Source organism: Desmodus rotundus, chromosome 2 (assembly GCF_022682495.2).
Source record: "Desmodus rotundus isolate HL8 chromosome 2, HLdesRot8A.1, whole genome shotgun sequence".
Lineage (NCBI taxonomy): Eukaryota > Metazoa > Chordata > Mammalia > Chiroptera > Phyllostomidae > Desmodus > Desmodus rotundus.
Window position 1 is genome coordinate 9,537,005 of NC_071388.1, and position 22,226 is coordinate 9,559,230.

A 22,226-nucleotide genomic window follows, 5' to 3' on the forward strand; every position below is an offset into this window, starting at 1 on the left:
ACACCCCAAGCAGTGTTTGAACCAATGCCCGGGCCTGCTGGCCCAGCCACGCTGACAAAAAATTAACTGTGAAACTTCTAATATACTTAAATATCTATTTAAACATTTTACTTATTTTCAGAGAGAGGGGAAGGGAGGGAGAGGGGGAGAAAAACATCAGTCGGTTGCCTCTCGCACGCATGCTTGCACAGGTTGGGGACCCCCGCCCACAACCCAGGCGTCTGCCAGGACGAGGAACTGAACCGGTTTGCAGGATGATGCCTAACCCACTGAGTCACACCAGCCAGGGCAAGATACATTTTTTAAAACCTTTAAAAGACCCAATTTTAATGGAACCTTTCTTCCACAAAGCATCTTACATCCCACTCAACAGCACCGGCGCTGGTCCCGAGGGTCCCCAAGCCCTGGTCATCAACGCGCAGGACAAGCTCCCATCCACAGCCCCTCGCCCCGCGGAATAAAAGGGAGGCCGGGCTTACATACCGACACACCGAGAATGACCATGAACTCGCATAAGGAATGTATTGTTAACTTCTCAAACAGCACACCGTGCGCTCGAACATCAGGATGTTGTCCCCGGTTGGGTGCCAGGCATTCGCCCCCTCCCTCGAGTGGGCGTGGAGGGTGGGGGCTGCATCTCCAGACACAACCATGGCAAATCCAGAGCCAAGCAAATAAAATAATAATTTGAAGAGGAAAAAATGAGACAATATCAGGAAAGTTATCTGTTCTAAGAAAAGTCCTCTTTTTTTTTTCTCGCCACAGCATAATGAGTCATTTATAAAGAGGAAGTGAGTTCTGTTGAAAAAAACTTGAAATATTCTTTCAGAGGCAGAAAACAATTCTTCACCAGTCTGGCGGGCCCCAGGTTGGAGGACTTCGCTCTCTGCCTGTCTTGAGCCAGCAGGGACACCTCGTCTTGGGGAAGCAGGGCCGAGTGCCTGCTGCGGAAGAGAGAGGAAGCTCATCACCCACCGTCCTCCCCAGACCAGGGAGGATGGGTGGGGGGTGTGGCCAAGGCTGGCTGGTGCTAGTCTCTCCAGATTATTCGGAGGTCTCTCAGAGAAACACCCTGTCCACCTTGCATGTCCTGGGCAGTAGGGGATGAGATGGCCCCCACGCTTCTCTCCTCCCCCAAGGAGGCGCTGGTCCCGTGAGACGTAGGCACAATAGTGAAGGGCCAAGGGTCTCCAAGGACAGATCCTGGCCCAGCTGTGCAGGTCCCCCTTCCTGTGAGAAGGAGCCATCATGGAGAGGCCCCACAGAGCAGGGGGGTGGGCAGGATGTGGGGCAAAGGTCGGTCAAACTGAACTGAATGTCGTCCCCAGGAATTCTGATTTACCCCAGATAGAGGGATCTGGGCACGTCTCGGAGAGCCTGTGGCAGCCTGTGCTACAGACCCTGCATGTGGGGCAGGTGTGTTGGGAGGGTATGGGACCCCCAACTTGCAATTTGATGCTACCCATGGGACTCAAGACTTCATGGACTTGGCACCCAGGACTTTGGTCTCGTGCTCCCAGGCACCCCCACAGTTAGGGAACAGAAATGAGGTGCCAGAAACATGCGGGGCCCCTCCCGGCACTCTCTCCAACCCTGCACACCACCCCAGGCAGCCCGACCAGCGGCAGAGGGTGACCATGGCTATGCAGAGCCAGCTGCCCGTCATCTCAGGGGATGATATCCACTTTCTATGAGTGTGGGTCTCTCTCCTCACTATTGACACAGTAGGAGCCCGAAGGGAAATGACTTTCAAAGCAGCAGCTTCCAGCTTGTTTCTGGGAACCATGTGGGGGAGGGAGCAAGTTGGCGGGCAGGCCAGGGGAGCAGGGCACACGTAAGCAGCTGCACAGAATGGCCATCCAGGCTTCGGAGAAAACATTCCAGAAAGCTGCCTCCCTTTATCTGTGCCTGAAGCAAATCCTGGGTGTGGTCCTGGGGGGGGGATGCTGGGAAACGCTGGGACTGGGGTGGGAAGGAGAGGCTCCAGAAGCCACTGCAGGGAGAAGACAGGACCCAGCTGGCCCTGAAGAAGTGTGGGTGGGGGGTGGCAGAGGAGCAGGCCGTTCCCCTCAAGGGCAGGGGGCACAGTGTGTGCTGAGACAGAGGCAGGGCCGGTGTCCCAGGACAGAAAGGCTGCCTGAGGAGCAGGGCTGATCAGACTGGGGGCCAGGGGGGTGTGGGAGGGGAGGAGCAGAGAGAAGGTTCCTGAGCAGGAATGGTCAGGAGAATATCTGGCGGCCGAGGAGGGTGTGTGAAGGCCCAAGGCCTGGGGTTCCGGTGGGAGGAGTTTCATACAGCCAGAGCGCATCGTGGGCGAGTGTGGGTGTGAGCGTGAGTCAGTGACTGTGAGCAGGTGTGAGGGGTGTGAGGGCCTGCGTGTGTGTGGACTCTCTTCTCTGGACGCAGGGAAGCCCCACAAAGTCCTGAGGTGACAACCTCACAAGCACTAATGCAGCAGCTGGGACAAGGTCCCCCATGTGGACAGGCGTCCCCGACCTTGAGCACGCCCAGAATGGTGGGGATCATCTGGAAGGCCCACCAGACATGGCTCCCGACCTGGGCAGAGGCTGCCAGGGATGGCTGGGCCCCCATCGCCTCAGACTCTTGTCTTCTCGATGGCCAGTGTCCCTCTTCCACCCCGGAGGACTCTCGGGCACGGGGAATACCTCCGCACGGCCGGGATGTTGCTCCACACGTGCACGGCGTTGCGGACGCTTCTGCCGCAGACCTCCTGGATGGTCACGGGGTCCATCTGCGGGCAGAACCACCGGCTGCAGATCAGGGTGACCCGGACAAGGACCTCTGGCCCTGCGGTGCCCCAGCCACCATGGGAACCATGTGTGGACCTCAGAATAGTCCACAGCCTTCCCGGGCTAACCATGTCCCCCAGTCCACACTGCTTCACATTAAAAAAAAATCATTTGAGGAAAAAAATGTCAAGATATTATTTTAAAACTTTTAACCAGTTGATTTTTTGTCCCCATGGGTCATGTGGCACAGGGACTCCCCGCCTGCTCAGGCACCGGGTGGACTCCCCTGCAGATAAAGACGACTGTGGCCGTTGAGCCCTGGCTGGCGTGGCTCAGTGGGCGGAGCTCCAGCCTGTGAACTGAAGGGTCACTAGTGGATTCCCAGTCAGGGTGCACGCCTGGGTTGCAGGCGGGTCCCTGGTTGGGGCGTGCGAGAGGCAACCGATTGATGTTTCTCTCACACATGGATGTTTCTCTCCCTTTCTGTCTCCTTACTTTCCCCTCCCTCTAGAAATGAATAAATAAATCTTTAAAAAAAAAAGAACTGAAAGAGGACTGTGGGCTTTGCATCTCGGGGACGTGAGGTCTGTGCTGGCAGAGAGGTGGGTATTGTAAGGTGCAATCAGGCGGTTGGTCCTGGGCTCACCATCTCTCTAAAAGTCACCAGAAGGACAAGAGGAGAGAGAGCGGGAGGTGGGACAGACATTCCACCACTGGGAGGGGCAGCCTTGGAAGGGAGAGGGGCATGGAGGAGAAACTGAGGCAAGAAGCCACCCCGTCCCCAACACAATGAAAGGTGGTCTTGACTCTACCTCCCCAGGCTCCAGGGCTGCCAGAGAGGCCGACATGGACCGCTCCAAGCCCCACCCCACTCCAAGCCCTGGGGCCCATTGCCCCTTCCTGTATTCAGGCACCACAGGGGCCCGGGGGGGGGGGGGGGGCAGCTGGCTGCGCCATCGGTCACCAGGGCTGACAGGGGCCATCCCTGCAACTGGCACGTTCAGGTGTTCCCACCCATGGGCAGGAACGAGGCTCCTCAGCAAGGTGGGAGCAGTCACAGAAAAGATGGGAAGTCCCCTTTTTGCCTGCACTCCTAAATGGGGACCAATTTGGATGGACCCGATAGGTGCAAAAAACAACGAAAGTGAGGGTTTTGCTCCAAGTCTGCCAGGACCTAGCACCTTGGTTGGCAACTGCTCATGTTGGCCGGACCTGTGATTACTTATTCATAGTTTTTAATGGGCAGAGCCAGCCCTGACCGCTGGTACCGGGCCACCTGTGGAGTGCCAGGCGCCAGCCCTCTCAACAAGGAGGGAGAAGCACAGGCGCAGACAGACGCGCAAGGACGGTGGGGCCGCTTTACTTGGCTCTGGAAAAATGCTTTTCTAAGCCATTGTGAAAGGAATTACATTCTAGGGAAACATAACTTACCAAGTTGATCTCCAGAAAAATAGGAAATCCTTATAGGTTTCTGTTTTGCAGAAGAGCCAACTCCCGTTTTAAAACAAGGGCAACGACAACTCCCCAGACCATCTCACAGGAGAATTCTGTCAGGTTTTCAAATGTTCTTATGACTTAAGCTTAACATCGACAGCCAAACCCAACAAAAATGGCACACACGAAAAAACCACACACCGCTCTCTCTGTGCGGGTCACAGCAAAAAATGCCACTAAGTGCCCACCCCCCACCCCCCTCCAGGAATGCAAAAGTGGTTTGTTATTGGAAGTCTATTAGTATATCTTAGTAATAGCTCAACAGAAGAAAATGATCTCATTATCTCCACAGACATTTAAAAAAAACGCTCGAGACCTTGCTGGTGTGGCTCAGTGGATTGAGTGCCAGCCTGCGAACCAAAAGGTCACTGGTTCGATTCCCAGTCAGGGCACATGCCTGGGTTGTGGGCCAAGTCCCCAGTAGGGGGCGTGCAACAGGCAGATACACATTGATGTTTCTCTCCCTCTCTTTCTCCCTTCCTTCTTCTCTCTCTAAAAATAAATATATAAAATCTTTAAAAAAATTTAAAAAAAGAACATCTGTCAGAATCCAGGATTTATTACTGATAAAATTACTCAAAAAGTAGAAACCAGCCCTGGCTGGTGTGGCTCCGTGGACTGACCACCTGCCTGCAAACAGGATGGTCGCTGGTTCGATTCCCAGTCAGGGTACCCACTGGGGGCGTGCAAGAGGCAACCAATCCATGTGTCTCTCGTACATTGATGTTTCTCTCCCCCTTCCTCCCTCCCTTCCCCTCTCTCTAAAAATAAATAAAATCTTTTTTAAAGAAGTAGAAACCAATGCAAACTTCCTTAACATAGTGAAACCTACCAACTCAGAGTCAGCATCCACTCAGTAGGGCAACACGGAAACACTGCCACGAATATCAGGGACGAGACAGCCACGTCCCGCCACCGCTGTGGTTCAGTGTTATCCCAGAGACAACAGAAGCGGACAAGAGGAAGCTCCCCGAGGTGTAAAATGCGAAGGAAACCCCGTGTTGAGGTGCAGACGGCTGCTCAAACACCGAGGAGGCCTAATGCGATCCACCCAAAGCGACTCTAAATCCTAAGGCTGTTCCATGCGGCAGCAAAAGAAAAGTAAAGGTACAGAAATCAATGGTTTCCGATATTCAAATCAAAACCAGTGAGAGGTTAAGACGGAAGATCCCAACTGCCACAGGGCACTCGGGGAAAAAAAGGGTCAGAAACCGCCCGATCGCCCACCAACAAGGCGGCCACTTCATTTGTCATAACTGCATGAAGCCAGATGGAAGAAAAAGCAAAACAAACTGAAGCACACAGACCACAGCAAGGAATGAGGGGCCTCCTGTGATGGCAGGGTTGGTGATGGGCACACCGGCGGTGGCAGAGCGGCTGTGTAGGCAGGCAGACCTGCTGTATTTGCCTAAAGAAGCCTGGAGGTGCCTACGAAACCAAAGACGAGGGGACAAGGATGGATGGGGGAGGCGTCCGGTGAGGAGTGGATACTAGGCTCGACCGGGGGCTGTCGTGTGCAGGGAGAGGTGACGGGAGGGACGCAGGTCAGCCCTGGACAGGCTTGTCACTGAATCCGGGCTGCTCTAAGGGTCAGGGTTCAGATGCCTGGAGAGAAAAACTGGGTTGTCGGTGCCCCAGAGGGTGTGTGTGTGAGTGCCTGTGATTGTGTGTGTGGTGTGTGTCAGTCATGTTTGTAATATGCAAATATGTGTGTGGCGTGTGCACATGTGTGCCTGTGCACAGAAGGTGAGCCCCGTGGTGGTGTATCCTGAGTGTGGCGTGAAGGGTCCACGCCCTGGTGGCACGGGTGACCCTCACAGTCCCTGCAAACTCTGAAAATGGAGGCCTCAGATGCCAGAACCTTAACGGCCGCCCCAAACAAAGCCCCCAAAGGGGAGGCCTGCCTGGCTGGCGTGCTGGGGCCGCACCCTGTACGTACCTCCAGGAAGCGTGTGGCTACGGTGTGGTCATCCTTGCTCAGCACCAGGTTGTCCACGAATATCCAGAAGAAAGGCTGCGGGCTGCTGAGCTGGGGTTTCGCGTATTGCAGGATGCGGTGGAACTGGTACACGAACCACCCTGGGGAGACCACCGGGGCTGAGGGGCTGTGGTGTGGGGGAGACTGCGGCAGGGCCTGGCCCCGTGTGGCCGCCTTCCACCCTCCCCTGCTGCGGCTGAGCCTCAGGGCCCAGGGCTCACTGTTGCCCAGCGCACAGCCCCCAGCCTCACCCAGCGCCCCAGAGTGCAGGGTCAGAGAGGGTTACGGGGAGGCAGAGCCTGCAGGTGGGGGGCAGGGTAGGCTCAGAGGGTGCAGGGCCATGGGTGATGGATAAGTTCATGCCCCGGCTGTGGCCACAGCCTCGCAGGGACGTGTGTCAGAACTCCCCACACCATGCTCGCTGAGTGTGGGCGGTTTGTGAATATTAGTGATCCCTCAACAAAGATGTTTTTAAAAATACAGCCCTGGCTGGTGTGGCTCAGTGGATTGAGTCCAGGCCTGGGAACTGAAAGGTCACCAGTTCGATTCTCATCAGGGCACACGCCTGGGTTGCAGGCCGGGTCCATAGTTGCGGGAGTGCAAGAGGCAAACACTCGATGTTTCTCTTGCACATTGATGTTTCCCTCCCTCTTTCTCCTTCCCTCCCTCTCTCTAAAGATAAATAAGTAAAATCTAAAAAATATATAAAAATTGAAAAAGCAGACAAGATGCCATTTCCACCCTCTCCGAGGAGGGCTGGTGGCCCACGGGGGAGGGACAGGGGTGCCTGGGCCCTGGGGCAGAGGGCGCTCTCTCACCGGGAGGACGGTTGCAGGCCTGGCCGAGGGGAGGCGTGCTGCCGTACAGGAGGTCGAACGGGCCCCACTCTTCCACCTGCAGGACACGGGACGCTGGAGCACTCCTGCAGCGAGCAGGCAGGCGGCCCGTCCCAGCAGCAGGCTCCCGCGTGACTCAGTGGGCAGTGAAGCCACTGACTTAGACCCACCAGTGGCCCTGTCAATCACCATCAGCCTCAGGAACTCTCGGAGCCGGTACCCATCATCCGAGGAGAGGCTGGCACCCCACCTCCACCCCGCCGCCCACAGCGCTGGAGCCCCAGCAATTCCTCGTGCAGGCCCTGCCCGACAGATCCGCTCCTGGGAAGGTCAGGGCGCTGACCCCCAGGACACACTGGTTTTCGTGTTCGGTGGGAGAGGCTGTGTCCCAGCCTTGGGGCAAACAGAGACCAGTGTCCTCCTGCCCCGGGGCGAAGAGAAGGCTTCCCGCCCTTTCTCCACCTGCTGTGGAGGGCCCCAGGCCAAGCTGGGTGCTGATGAGTCATTTTTAGGTACTTCCTCCAAGGCTGCCCTGCAGGACAGCAGAGAACCGCCTTCACGGGAGCCAGAGCATTTCATCATCGGAGTGTCCAGAGGGTGTTCTCTATCAGCCATTGTTTACTTTAGAGGGAGGGGAGGGGTGGCACCATCACAGGTGGGGGGCTGGCCCCTTGGATTTCAACATCGAACAGGAGGTTTGGCTGGCCGCTCTGCTCTGGGCCATGTACAGTGTGGGGGCCGAGAAAGTGACCCCTCACCTCTCTCCTGAGGGGAGAACAGCCAGCAACTGTGAGGGTGGGTGCTGATTCCTGTGAGACCCCCATGTCGGCCCTGGCCGGGACCAGAGCTGTGCAGCAGCTGGGCTGACCCCACCCCCACAGCACCCCCACCTGGGACCTCCCGCCCACGGGCTTCCTTCCATCTCGGCACCTGGAGGACACAATGCACTTACGTTCCTTCTCACTACGTCGGTGACATCCCCCAGATGTCTCAGTTTTCCTGAGCCAGAAATAGTTTCCAAAAAGCCCAGACTCATCAGCTCTGGGTGGGGAAAGACAAGGACACAAAAAGACACATCAACTTGGAGCCCAACCTTGATCGAATGACCAGAAAACAGGTCTGTCACCAAGGAGCAAGCCTTGTCCTTTCAATGACGCGACGGGTGTGTGTTGCGTTGTAAGCCAAGCAAGCAAACCTTCTCTGAGTGTTGATTTGAGAGACAAGAGGTTTGCTGTGAAGCCAGCCTCCCTGGGCCACCACGTCATGCCCCAGTCGGGAAGTCCACCAGGCAGTGGGGTCCACATCAGGTCACCCGATCAGGCCACGTGATATGGCAGGTGGGCCTCTGGAGCCAAGTTATGGCCTCAGGGAGGCTGTGGCCTGGGGACAGGAAGATGAGCCCAGAAAGGGTCTTGCAAATGGGACTCAGGGATGAGTCCCCGGGTGGGAGATAAAGGCAGTGTGCCTTGACCTGACCCCTGGGTCCCTTTAGCTGTAAGTTGGGCCCACTCTGCGTGAGTCTTCGGCCCCTTGTCTGGGGCGCATGAGGCTGCTGTGACCACCGCACAGGGCTCGAGGCACAGGCTGGAAATGGATTGGGTCCCCGATTCCATTTGGTCTGAGACTAAAGGGTATTTTCAGGGCATTCTCCTCATGCCAGGCCCAGGAGAATCCAGGTTTCTGAGGGCACCAGAAGGTGAGGGGGGATGCCTGGGTGAGGCTGGAGGCAGTATGGGCCCAGCTGGGCACTCTAGGACTGAGGGTGCTGGGGTCCCTGGGAGGGGCTGGGTGGCCTGCTGGGTGGCCGGGTGTATAGTGGTCTCAGTGTGTGGTGGCCATGGGCAGAGAGCCTGGCCTCCAGGGCCTCATTAATGGCACTTCACACCCACCGCCTTGCTCTCTGCGGTTCCTTTCCAAGGCGTGTCTTCTGAAGGAGGGAGCCCCAGGGCTCCTGCACCCTCTCTGCCAACCCCCCAAAACAACCCTCAGCCCCAGATGCGTGGAGTTACCCCAGATGCCCAGCAAGTGTGACACTGGGAACAGTCCAACTCCCCCCCGCCACACACACACCCAGGTATGGGCAGGCTCACCCTCCAGTGTGAGTCCTCTGGAAGCCAACATACTCACCATTCCCTATCTCCCCAAAAAGGGACAGCACCCGGACTGGCTCTCTCTTCCACGCAGGCACAGTTGCATACATCTCAAGGGGACTGTCCTGTTTATTAAAAAAGAAAAAGACGACGCTCTGGGATGACTTGGTTACAGAGCCCGTGAGTCACATGGAGCCACCTTTCGGACCAGCAGACACTTTGGCACTGCCCCTGGTGAACAAAGGCACATTTGGGACACCCTTGCCGAGGCGGCTGGCCCCATCCTGGTCACGTGGCCCCCAGAAGACCCAGCTCCCCCTCAGACCAGGCCTCTTGCCCCGAACCTTCCCCAGGCCTTCTCTAGCAAAGGGATGCGGGTGCAGCATGCGGGGACTTTTTCTGAGTGTGCAGAAAGACAATCCCTTCCCGGGAGTGGGGGGACACTCCCTTTGTATTTCTTGGGGGGAGTCTTGTATTGGGGGCATTCTGAATACCCACAGCAGTGGGGTTCACCCCATTCCTCTTCTTGTGTGAGCTGAGTGTGGCCCCAAGCTGCCTAGCACCCCTGAAAACCACAAGTGGGAGGCCCATCCCAGGTCGAGGACTGAGACCAAGAGCCTGTGCCCCGCGCTCAGCCACAAAGGAGCAGAGCTGAGGACAAAGGAAGGGAAAGGCTCCTGGATGATGCCTGCTTTCCCTTTCAAGACACTCAGGAGAGACCGTTGGTCCATTTGGAAAACAAGCCCCCAAGAGTGCCCTGCCCCCAAACGGTGGCACTTGCAGGGAGCCTGGCCTCCTGAAAACAAGGCACCAAGTTGCCCACAGTCGGAGACCAGGCCTGAGCAGGGTGTCTGTCTGTGTGTGAGGCTTGGGAGAGGGGGCAGGGTCTGCTTGGGGCTCAAGCAGATGGGACAGCACCAGCACAGGCCCTGAGGGAGTGAGCAGGTGAGTCCGGGGCAGGGCAGGGCAGGTGGTGCCCTGGCTGCCCTGAGGAGGTGGAGTGGGGCGGAAGGGCGGGGCCACCTGGCCCAGGCACAGTTTTGCCGGACAGTGGGGGATACACATCCTTGTCCCCACCACAGCTGCAGGAGCTCAGCTGTGTCCCTCTGCGCCTGGCACTGGGCTCACATTAACAACATTTCTGAATATCCTCATTTTCTTTCAAAGTAAACACTGAGATGGACAGTTTCTACCACTAAATGGCCCCGGAAGAAGGTTCTAGAAGTGCCTGTGCCTATTCTCCAAAAAGCGCCATTAAAACACCCACAGAGGTTGTTAAGGACACGTTCCCAGCCTGTGTCGGGGAGACTGTGGGGTGGCACGGCTGACTGTGGGGCCCGTGAGTGGTCCCAGCGACGCTGTGTGCGGGTCCCCAGAGCTGGTCTGGCCCCTGCTGTCCACTGCTTCCTTGCCAAGCACTCTCACCCTCCTGTCTTATTTTCCCAGGGCAACCATGACAAACAGAAATAAACTGTGTGGCCACAAATTTAGTTGGGAGGCGGGAAGTCCCAAGTCACATATCAGCAGTACCGGTTCCCTCTGCAGGGTCCGAGGGAGGCTTTGTCCCAGGCCTCTCCCAGCTTCTGCGGCCCTGGGCTGGCAGAGCATCGCTCCAACCTCTCCCCGTCTCCACATGGCCGTCCTCCCTCTGTGCCTCTGTCTCCTCAGCCTCCTCTCCTTTCTCTTCTACGACACCAGTCACTGCATCGCAGGCCCACCCGAATCCAGGAGGACCTCCCTCAAGGCCCTGAACTCAGTGACATCTGCAAAGACCCTGCTTCCAAAACAGGTCATGTTCACAGGTACCAGGGGTCAGGACTTTGGGGGGCCCAGTTCCTCCCGCTGTGACGAGCCCACAGCTCCTGCCTGACGCCAGGCTCTTGGCCTCGGCCCCCAGGGGCCCTGTGTCTCACCAGCTGCCTAGGCATTTGTTCCTACTCACTGGGCTGAGGGGCACATGTGTGGGGAGCCCCTCTCCAACCTGCTACCAGCCCCTCATTCCAGGCTCAGAACAAACAAAACTGCCGCTAAAGTAACTAAAACACAGACCACCTGGTGGAACCGGCTGTCAAAGGGAAAAGCACACTCTCTGGAGAGCCCTGCACTTCGCTGTGTACGGGGCAGGCGGGCAAACCAGTAAAGCTGGGCCCCCAGTGCTGGTCAGGCCTCGGCGTGGCTGCTTACCGCCTCCTGGTCATAGAAGGCTTTCAGGCGCTCCCGCCACTTCCTCCTCCGTTGCAGCAGCCCGGTTCGGGAGGAGGGCAGGCACAGGAAGCACACCCAGTTACTCATGGCGTGGACTTTCTCCGAGGTCCCGGGGCCCACCAGCACGTCCACGCACTCGAAACAGTAGCACCTCGAGTCAGACAGAAAACCCACATTGCTTTGACATTGGGAGATGACATTGCTTTGGCCACCAACTGAAACTACAGGTCGATGTTTTGGCTGGTGTGGTTCAGTGGGTTCGGCATTGTCCCGCAGAGCGGAAGGTCCCCAGTTTAGTTCCTGGTTCAGGTTAATTCCCAGTTCAGGGCACATACCTGGGGTGCAGGCCAGGTCCCCAGGTGGGGGCGTGCGAGAGGCAACTGATAGTGTTTCTCTCACACATGGATGTTCCTCTCCCTCTCTTTCTCCCTCCCTTCCCCTCTAAAAATAAATAAATAAAATCAGAAAGAAAGAAAGAAAGAAACAAACAAACTATGGTCCTCTGCAGGCAGAGGGCCTGCCCCCTTCTTTGGAGTGAGCTATGGGAAGGCAAGACTGTGGACCTGGGGGAGTACCAGTCCCTCTTAGGGACCTAGATGGACAGGAACCAAGCCATCTGCAAAAGACAGTGAGTTGTTTATGGGCAGTGAGAGATTTCAAAGAACCCCCTAAGCCACCCTTCTTCCCCTGACTCAAGAGCCTGTGGAAATAGTTAAGGGCTCCAGCACCAGCTGGGGTGAGGGGCAGATGGTGGAGGGGGCAGCTGGAAATGCAAGGATGGCCCAGGACAGAAAGGGAGGGGGCCGTGCACGGTGCTCATGCTAGCAGGTAAGGAGGAATTAACATGCCCCCGCCTGTCTCCGCCTTTCCCCGGCTGTGACCAGCAGCCCCAAGGGTGCAAGGTCCCTGCACTGCCCTGTGTGATGCTTGGGGAGCAGCTCCGTCTTGGGGATCAATGATGAAAGCAAAGATTGGAAACACAAATCTTTTGACGTCCTACCTTCCATATGTCAAGGCTCTCCACCAGATGAAACATTTGAGATGAAAATACAAAGCTTTGGAGAAAGTCATCTTTCTAGGGGGCAGATTCCCCCATACTCTGGGGTAAGTAGCCGAGAAGGGTGGACATTTCCCAGGCTCTCGGGCCCTCACCCCTGCCCCACCGGGCGCCCCCGCCTCACCGGGTGCAGTCGGGGTTCTCGCAGATGAGCAGGGTGTCCCCCGCGCAGCAGATGGAGCAGTAGGACTGATACCCGTCGTCGTCATACAGGAAGAGGCAGTCCAGGAACTTGTTCTTGGAGAGGGGCAGACGGGCCACTGTCTCCTCTGCTCCCACGGAGGCCCCCCAAGCCGCCCCTCAGCTCCCTGCTTACCTTGCACGGGGCGCACATCCCTCCTGCGAACAGGGGGTGCTGCCTATGCACCTGGAGGCTTCCGCAGCAGAGGCACATGTCTAAGGGGGACAGCCGAAGCGCAACGCTTGTCACGGCACCATCAAACACAGCGAAAGACTGGGAAGTAAACTTAACAGAAGTGTGAAAACCACACAGCATTGTTGGAAGACCTAAACGAGTGGGAAATGTCCCGTGTTCACGGGTCAGAGACTGAATATCATGAAAACGGCGTGCCTCCCCAAACTGGCCCCTACAGTCCTCTCAAAATCCCACCTGGCTGGTGTGTGTGCGCACGTGTGTGCGTGCAGAAACTGATAAGCTGACCTGAAAATGCACATGGAAACGCAAGGAATCCAGAATAGGCAAATTCGTAGAGAAAACAAGGCGATTGGTGGTGGCCTAACGTTCAAGGGGGGTGGGGGCTGATAATGAATGGGGAGGATGATGTGGGAATGGGATTTGGGGGCAGGGGGGGATGAAGGTGTCCTAAATTAAATTGCAGTGATGGTGAAAAGTACTCATAAAAGACACTGCACCTCACACCTTGAAGGAGGCTGCGGGGGCTGGGCTGGTGCAGGAGTTGAGCAGCGGTGCCTCCACCAGCTCCAGCTGCTGCCCCCTTCCTGGGTGGACCCCCGTGAGAGGCTGCAGCTGGCCGTGCCAGAGCTGGCTGCCATTGCCCTTTACCTGGCTGGGGGCTCACCTTCTATGGCTCGCTGGTTAACCTTGACTTCATACGCAATCTGATCTGGAAAAGAAAGTTAAGAAGTGGACCCTTCTGCCCATCTGTGATTTTAACAGCAAGAAGTGAGTACCACAAGCTGATTTCTGAAGTCACGGGAGCGGGAAGATCCTGCCCCAGCCACCCTCTGCCCTCCACCTTTCCTGAAATGTTAAACAGCCAAGCCTGGGGGTGGGGGGAGCCTCTGCCCAAGCATCTGAGTTCTGTGAGAATATTCCGGCGGCCTGGAAACCGAGATGTTGCCCAGGCCTGTGGTGGGCCCCCAAGCGAGGGGCCCAGCACCCACATGAGCCTCACCTCTTTGGGGCCCAGGTATGGGGGAGGACGAGAGCTCACTGGACCCCACCAGGATGACGTCCTTGCTGCACTCGGCCTCTGGGTCCAGGACTGGGGCAGCTGCCACATGGACACCACCCAGGAGACGGGACACGCACAAGCAGAGGGAGAGAGATGACCCCTCAGCTTCTGCCTTTGAGCCCCTGGCCCCAAGCGTGGGGGACGGAGATGACTGCCCAGCTCAGCCCCCACCCACCTTCCACAGTGACACTAGTCCCTCCCAACCGGGTGGGAAGGTCCCCCCCGGCAGGACGACGGCTGGTGGGAGAGTGCCAGCTTTGAGAGGGCTTTGTGTCATGTCTCTGCTCACAGAGGCCAAGATCAGGTGGTCTTCTTCCCACAAAAGGGAAGGCAGGGGACCCTGGGCGGGGATTCCCAGGGGTGGAGGATTCTAGGAGCTGAGGTCCGCTGCCGCTGCGGTCGCCGGCCTCAATCTGCATCTACCAGCAGCTGTGGGCCCCTCTGCCACTCCCATGCTCCGGCCTCCACAGCGTCCCCCAGACCTGCTGGACCCTCAACGCAGGAGGACAGGGAGAAGGAGAAAGGGCCTCACCGAGTTCGGAAAGCAGCTGGTCCCCGGGTGTCTGCCACAGCCCCTCTCCCAGCTGCTCAGCCGGGTCAGGGTCCAAGCTGTCCAGGAGACCCAGGCTCCGGGTCCTGGGGCTGTAGATGGCCATGGAAGCAGGGGAAGGGGCCTCCAGCAGCCAGCAGGAGAGAAGTCGGGTGGGAGGCCCGGGGCCACAGCAGGTGGGCGGCTGAGGAGCACTGGCGGAGGGCGCGCAGAGTCCCCGTGGCGAGCAGGGACAGGGCAGGCAACCTTCTGTGTGAAGGCGCATTGAGTGGAAGGGTAAGGAGCTCATGCGGGCCGCTCCTACAAGTAGAGAGATAGAAAGTTCAGGAAGGGGGGAGGGGCAGAAAAGGTTGGGTGGGGTTAAGGGTGCAGTAGGAGGGTGAAGGTTTGGGGGGCTGGGTGAGGGAGTTCAGTAATGGGGGCTGAGTGAAGAATGGAACTAGGGTGGGGGCGTCAAGGCAGAAGGAGCTCAGAAGGGGGAGGGGCGGGGCACTCAGGGGCGGAGCTTAGGGGTCTTAATGCTCTGGGCGTGGGTGGGTGGGCAGGGCTCCAGGTGGAGGAGGAGGGGGGGGAGGAGGGGGGAGGAGGGGCAGGGTAGGACAGTTCCCTGGGGGCTTAGGAGTTGGGTGGTGTCCTAGCTGGAGGTGGGGGTGAGTGGGTGGAGGTGAGAGGTGAGAAGTGAGGGAACAGGAGAAAGGAAGCAGTTATGGTGGTAGGGATGGGCCAGAAACACTCCGTTGGGGGGGGCGGTGTCAGGAGAGGTTGGGGGGCTCTGGGCAGGGGCCGGGAGCAGGAGGCAGAGGACCACGTGGCCGGGGCTGTACCACTGGGACAGATACGGTACTGGGCAAAGTCTGAGGAGATTACTAGGGGCATAACTTTCTCCCCACGTGGGTGTGGGCTGGGCCTGGTGACTTCCCCGTGAAAAGTGCAGCGTGTGCTGGGGGAGCAACTGCAGGGAAGACCCCTGACAGACACCTCCACCGGGTTTTCAAGGTCAACAACCCCAACAGTGCCGGTCTGGTATCACCCTGGAGAGGTGATGAGAAAGGCGCTTCACCTCTGTGGTCTCCCTGCCTCTACCCCTGAGAGAAGCACCAGAATGTTTTCGTAGAGAGACGTCCTGCAAAATACCTGCCAGCCTTCCTCAACACCGCCAAGGTCATGGGAAGCAAAGGGAGTCTGACAAAGTCTCACGGCCAAGAAGAGCCTCAGGACACGTGGCAACTAGATGCCCAGAGGGACCCTGGGGCAGAAAATGGACATTAGGGGAAAATGAAGGGACTCTTAGCCAACTATGGTTGATTTATTTAGTTAATGGTAATGTATCAATATTGGTTTATTAATTGGAGGAAATGTATCATACTAAAGCAAGATGTTAATAATAATAGGGGCACCTGTGAGGTTCATGGTAACTCTGCATAGCTTTGCAAATTTCCTGTAAATATAAAATTATTCTAAAATTGCTTTATTTTTCTTTTTACTATATACAGCATTATTAAGTATAGTCCCCATGCTGCATGTTACCAATTTTACCTACTTTCCCCCCCACCCCCCGCCTCCTTTGGCAACCATCTGTCTGTGGTCTGTATCTAATGAGGTCAGGGTTTGTTGGGGGTTTTTAAGATTCCGCATATAAGTGAGATCATATGGTGTTTCCTTCTCTGTCTGACTTGTTTCACTCAGCATAATACCCTCAAGGTCATCCATGTTGCAGACGGCAAGATCTCCTTCTTTTTATGGCTGAATAATATGCCATTGTGTGTGTGTGTGTGTGTGTAATATATATATATACATATATATACACACACATATATATATAAATAAAATAATTTCCTTGTCCGGTCATCCATCTCCGGACACTTACATTGTGTCCATCTCTTGGCTACTATAAATAATGCTGCAGTGAATATGGGGTGCAGGTATCTTTTCTAGTTTGTGTTTTTTTTATTTCTTTGGATAAATACCCAGAAGTGGAATTGCTGGATCATATGATAATTCTATTTTTAATTTTTTGAGGAATTCCCATACCATTTTCCATGGTGGCTGTTGCTGGGACAATTTAATTTCCCAGCAACAGTGCACAAGGGTCCCCTTTTCTCCACATCCTCTCCAACACGAATTGCTTGACTTTTTGGTAACAGCCATTCTGACCAGGGTGAGATGGTGTCTCACTGTGGTTTTGATTTGCATCTCTCTGGTGATTAGTGATGTCGAGCATCTTTCTATATGCCTGTTGGCCATCTCTCTGTCTTTGGAAAAACATCTATTTACATTTTCTGCCTTTTTTAAAAAATTGGATTGTTTGTTTGTTTTGCTGAGTTCTTTGTGTTTTTGAATATTAGCCCCTTATCAGGTATATCATTTGTGGACACCATCTCTCTCTCAGTAGCTTATCTTTTCATTTTGTTGGTTTCCTTTGCTGTGCAGAAGCGTTTTAGTTTGATGTAGTCCCCCTTATTGATTTTTGCTTTTCTTGCTTTTGCTTTTGGTGTCATGCCCAACAATGTCATTGCTAAGGCCATGTTTTCTCCTAGGAGTTTCATGGTTTTGGGTCTTACATCGAAGTGTCGAATCCGTTTTGAGTTCATTTTTGTGTGTGGTGTAAGACAAGGGTCTGGTTTCATTCTTGTGGGTGCGGCTGTCCAATTTTCCCACCACCATTTATTGCAGAGACTTTTCTTTCCCCGTTGTGTGTTCCTGGCTCCTTTGTCATAGATTGACCCGGGCTCTCTGTTGTGTTCCACTGACCTGTGTCTTTTTGGGGGCCAGTACCACCCCGCTTTAACTACTGCAGCTTTGTGGCACAGTTCAAAATGAGGGAGTACTATGCCTCTGGCTTTGTTCTTCTTTCTTAAGATTGCTTTGACTATTTAGGATTCTTGTGGTTCCATTCAAATTTTAGGATTTTTTTTTCCACTTCCACGAAAAATGTCATTGGAATTTTGACAGGGATTGAATTGAAGCTGTAGATCATTTTGGATCGGATGATGGTTATGACAATATTAATCCTTTCAATCCACGAGCATGGAATGTTTAGGATATGTATTCTGAATAGTTAATTTGTTATTTTTTTAAGTGGAGGGAAGAGAATTTTTGGGGGGGGTGGATAAGAGTTTATTTGCGCCAAACTGAGGACACACACCAGGGGGCAGTATGTCAAATGTCCCAGAGAATAAATTTTGCAGTTTTCTTTTTTTCTTGATCAACTTTTTATTTTTTTTAAAAAATTCTAAATTTTTCTTTTCTTTTTCTTAAGTGTTGTTCAAGTACAGTTGTCTCCATTTTCCCTCCACCACTCCCACCTGCCCCTCCCACCCCCCCCCCCTCGATCCTACCCCCCTTGTCTTTGTCCATGGGTCCTTTATACACGTTCCATGACGACCCTTCTTCCCTTTCCCTCTCCATTATCCCCGTCCACACCTCCCCTCTGGTTACTGTCCATTTGTTCTTATTTTAATGTCTCTGGTTATATTTTCATTTCTAAATTTTTCAGTAACAGGTGACCTGCGATATTGTATTAGTTTCAGGCGGACACCCCGGTGACTAGGCATTACGTAACTTACTAAGTGGCCATCCTGATAAATCTCACGCCCATCTGACAGCACACAGAGTTATTAGAATGTTATTAACTGAATTCCCTGGGCTACACTTTCCACCTCGGTGCTGCCGGCAGCTACACAGGCATGAGCAGAGCAAGGATGATAGGCCAGGTGCAGGAGGTCACCACGGCGGACCTAGCAGCAGGAAAAACTGGGAAAACAAGGGCTTCACCCCCAGGGTGACCTTTCTGCCCCCTCGCATATCGCTGGTCATGCGGTTTGGACTTTCTGATCTTTCATATCACTGGTCATGTGGTTTAGATCTCCTCCTGACCTTTCCTCCCTAGAAACAGCATCTAGGCCTCAGTGGTGTGTCCTCCAGGCCCAGAAAAGCAGCAGAACCAGGCAAGCGACCCCATGGCTGCCTCAGGACAAGCTGCAGTGACTAATGTCCCCCTGCCCTGCCACTAGCCAATCAGTGGAGACCACCACCCTGGAAGAGCACACCTGGAAAGCTGATGAACATTCTGTTGAGATCCTCCCCTAAATTCCTGCCTGCAAGGGAGAGCTAAACTCTCAGGACAAAGGACCCAGCACGTGCTCCCCCTCCCCTTCCCAGAAGCAGTCCATGCCTCCCCTGTCCCCCTATTCTTCCCCCACAGGCACGTACCTCCTAAACTCTAAGGGTCCCCAGGAGATTTGCAACCAGGGGAGCAGCAGGCAGCAGCAGCTCATCTAGAGCTAAGCCCCTGAACCTGTCTCCAAGGCCTCCTTTTCTCTGACCTCCCAGGGAGCTAAAGCAGCCCAGCCCAGCCTGGGCTCTCCTGTTGCTTCTTCTATGCTAAGCCCTTCCCTGTGTCACTGTCCCCAGCTTTAATAAACACCCCATCTCAGTGTGCTTTTGCTGAGGCCAGTGAATTCTTGCTTGCTTTATTGCATTTTGCCTTGATTGAAATCTTTCCTTCAAGAAGAAAAGAACCAAGGTCCCGTCATCTCTCTGGAACCCTATAACTACCAATCTGTACTTAATCCCGTCACCTTTTCCACCCATCCCCCCAGACTCCCTCCCCTCTGGCAACTGTCAAAACATCCTCTGTATCTGTGAGTCTGTTTCTGTTTTGCTTGTTCACTTATTTTGTTTTTTAGAGTCAATTGTTGATAGATAGGTATTTATTGCCATTTTATTGTCCATCCTTTTTATCTCTCTTTTTTTTAAACAAGAAGTTTATTTAAACAACAAGACACTTGACTGGAAGGGAAAACTATCTAGGATTCATTTCTTTTAGAGTAATTTACCCCTACCTAAAGATAGATTGCCCTATATGTAACAGCTACATACAAAAAAGTTATAAAATTGTCCTTGGTTTCACACTGACAAATGAAAAGCATTAAAATTCTCCAATCAAACAAGGTAAGCAAGGATGTTTATGTTGTTCTTTTTGTTTTTGTGAAACAGTGAGAGCAAAATAGCATATTGGAATTTAAAGATAAGAGCTGAATGAGCATACCACTAATGGAGAAAGGGGGTATCTTCACGGAACTAGTGTTTTTCCCCACCCCACCTCCATTTGATGTTGATCAAAACATCAAACACTGGCCATTTAGTTAAAAAAAAAATGCGCACGCTTGTGCCCATACATCAGTTACTTTACCTACGATAAGGAAGTGGGGAAAGGGAAGACGAAAGAATGGAGGCAGAGCTCCACTGCAGTAGTCAGGAGGTGGGGAAACCAAAGCACAGTTTTCTGATTGAGGATGTCTTCTCGGTCTGGAGGAACAGAGCCCTAGAGGAAAGTAGCGGGTTCCCTGTTCAGCAGACACCGCGGGTCTGCTGCTGGGACACGTCAGCTGCATCCTCCATTTCCAGCTGGGCATGTGTGTCTGTTTCACTGATTGGCTGCCGGTCAAATTGGAATTGGACCCGCCTCATTGGCAAACCCTGTCGTTCACCATAGGCTTCCACTAGTTTACTAAGCGGTGTGTGCTTCTTAATCTTAAACTGCACCACAGAACCGTCCTGCCCCGCCACCTTCAAATTAGCATGATTGTTGTTCTCTGTCTTGACTCCTTCCTTGGGCTTCTCATCAGCCATGACGGGAGCCTGAGTCTCTCCAGCGGCAGCTTCACAGAAGAGGTATCGGGTCCACAAGGGAGGACCCACAAGCAGCACTAGGAGCGGCTTCTTCTTCTTCTTAAAGACCCTTTAACATTTCATATAATACTGGATTGATGGTGATGAACTTCTTTAGCTTTTTCTCGTTTGGGAAGATATTTGTCTGTCCTCTGATGCTAAATGATAGCTTTGCTGGGTAGAGGAATCTTAGCCGTGTGTCCTTGCCTTTCATGACTTTGAGTATTTCTTGCAAAACCCTTCTAGCCTGCAAGGTTTCTGTTGAGAAATCAGCTGATAGTTTTATGGGAACTCTCTTGTAGGTAACTAACTGCTTTTCTCTTGCTGATTTTAAGGTTCTCTCTCTTTGTCTCTAACCTTTTGTATTTTAATTGTAATGTGTCTTAGAGTGGGCCTCTTTGGGTTCATCTTGTTTGGGCTTCTCTGTGCTTCCTGGACTTGTACGTCTATTTCTTTCATTGGGGTTAGGGAAGTTTTTTCTGTTATCATTTTTTTCAAAAGGTTTGCAAATTCTTGCTCTCTCTCCTTCCAGCACCCTCATGATGTGAATGATGGTATATTTGAAATTATCTCAGAGCCTCCTCATTTTTTATGGATTGTTTTTCTTTTTGCTGTACTCACTGGCTGTTTTTCGCTTCCTTATATTCCAAACTGCTGATTTGATTCTTGGCTTCATCAACTCCACTGGCGTTCTGTTTAATGTATTCTCCATTTCAGTTAGTGTTTGCTTCATTTCTGACTGGTCCTTTTTTATGTATTTAGGTTCTCACTAAGTTCCTTGAGCACCCATATAACCAGTGTTTTGAACTCTGCCCCTAGTATCTTGCTTGTTTCCATTTTGTTCAGTTCTTTTTCTGGAGTTTTGTTCTGTTCTTTCATCTGGGACTTGCTTCTTTGTCTCCCCCTTTTGGTGGCCTCCCTGTGTTTGTTTCTATGTATTAGGTGCAGCTGCTATGTGTCCCAGGCCTGGGAGAGTGGCCTTATGTAGTAGGTGTCCTGCAGGGTTTAGTGGCACAGCCTCCCCTGTCATCCAAGCTGGGTATTTGAGGTGCGCCCACAGTGTGGGTTGAGTGCACCGTCCCCTTGTAGTTGAGCCTTGGTTGCTGTTGGCACATCAATGGAGGGATTGACTCAGGCTGATCAGCTGCAAGGACTGGCTGTGACCACTGTCCACTGACCTCCAACCACCATGGAGGATCAGCTGTGCAGGGCCCACCTCATAGAGTAGAACTTACTTCAGTGGGGCTCTGGTGTCCACTGAGCCCACCCCTTGAGTGTGTTATTTGTAGAGGAGGTTGGGTGGTGACACCTCAATGTGGTCTGAAGCTGTCTACTTGGTGAGCTGTCTCTGGGACCTTTCAGGAGGTGGGGGCAGGGGAGGCCCTGGTGGTCTGTAAACAGGCCTCAGAGGGGCTGGCCTCTTGGAGACGGTCTCAATTCCCAGGGCCACCACCAGAATCAGGCCCTGAGATGCCCAGGATGCTTTGCCGGCCGCTGGTACTGGGCCCGGGTAGACTTCCAGCTGCCTGTCCTTGCTGCAAGCCCTAAGATCACACATGGGAGAGTCCCACCAGGGAGCACAGGGTGTGACCTAACACAGCTTCTCCACAGAGCCTCCTGCTGTGCTGAGCCCTCCCCGCCTGTCCTGGCCTGCAGCCCAGCAGCATCCACACCCTGGGAGAACGGTACCCCTGCCTCTGGGGTGTACCCCTGCCTTCCTGTGGCCAGAGCGTCCTCGGGGCTGGTGTGGGCACTGCTAGGACCCACTGATACTCCCTAACAAGCCCCCACCCCCCTCAGAGCCATGGTGGGCATGTGATTAAGTACCTCCTGGCCTGGTGGTCACCCTGTATTGGCTGGCCTGGTGGGGTGACCCACAGCTAGATCCCAACTGGGTTCAGAAGCTGGCAGAAACCCAGCTAGGTCTGAATGTGGCCATGTACAGCCAGGGCTCCAACTGGCTTGACCTGCCAGGGTCACACTTGTGTCCTTTCCATGGTGGGAGACACCCCCCTCACCTCAGTTCTTTGCATTCCTGCAGTGTCCCCCAGAGGGGCAGGAGGGTCCCTGGGTCACACACCAGGCGCCAGAGAGGATTTTCCAGCAAGTGAGGCAGAGAGGAGCTTGGCAGCTGGTACCCCAGCCAAGCACATGTCA

At 54.1% G+C, this 22,226-nt stretch overlaps 1 protein-coding gene and 1 pseudogene across 1 annotated transcript; both read right to left on the reverse strand.

The window, feature by feature from the left end:
* Positions 1 to 413: 413 nt before the first annotated feature.
* Positions 414 to 14,502, reverse strand: DNMT3L (DNA methyltransferase 3 like). The gene is made up of 12 exons (XM_053919145.1): positions 14,379 to 14,502; positions 13,787 to 13,885; positions 13,451 to 13,495; positions 12,727 to 12,806; positions 12,535 to 12,647; positions 11,333 to 11,504; positions 9,186 to 9,273; positions 8,011 to 8,099; positions 7,041 to 7,116; positions 6,184 to 6,323; positions 2,667 to 2,752; positions 414 to 944 (listed from the first exon to the last, which is right to left on the reverse strand). The coding sequence occupies exons 1-12, from the start codon at positions 14,500 to 14,502 to the stop codon at positions 779 to 781; spliced, it is 1,278 nt and encodes a 425-aa protein (XP_053775120.1). The 3' UTR covers positions 414 to 778.
* A 5,246-nt stretch (positions 14,503 to 19,748) lies between these two features.
* On the reverse strand, positions 19,749 to 20,030 carry LOC112304354 (small ubiquitin-related modifier 2 pseudogene; annotated as a pseudogene).
* Between the last annotated feature and the right edge of the window lie 2,196 nt (positions 20,031 to 22,226).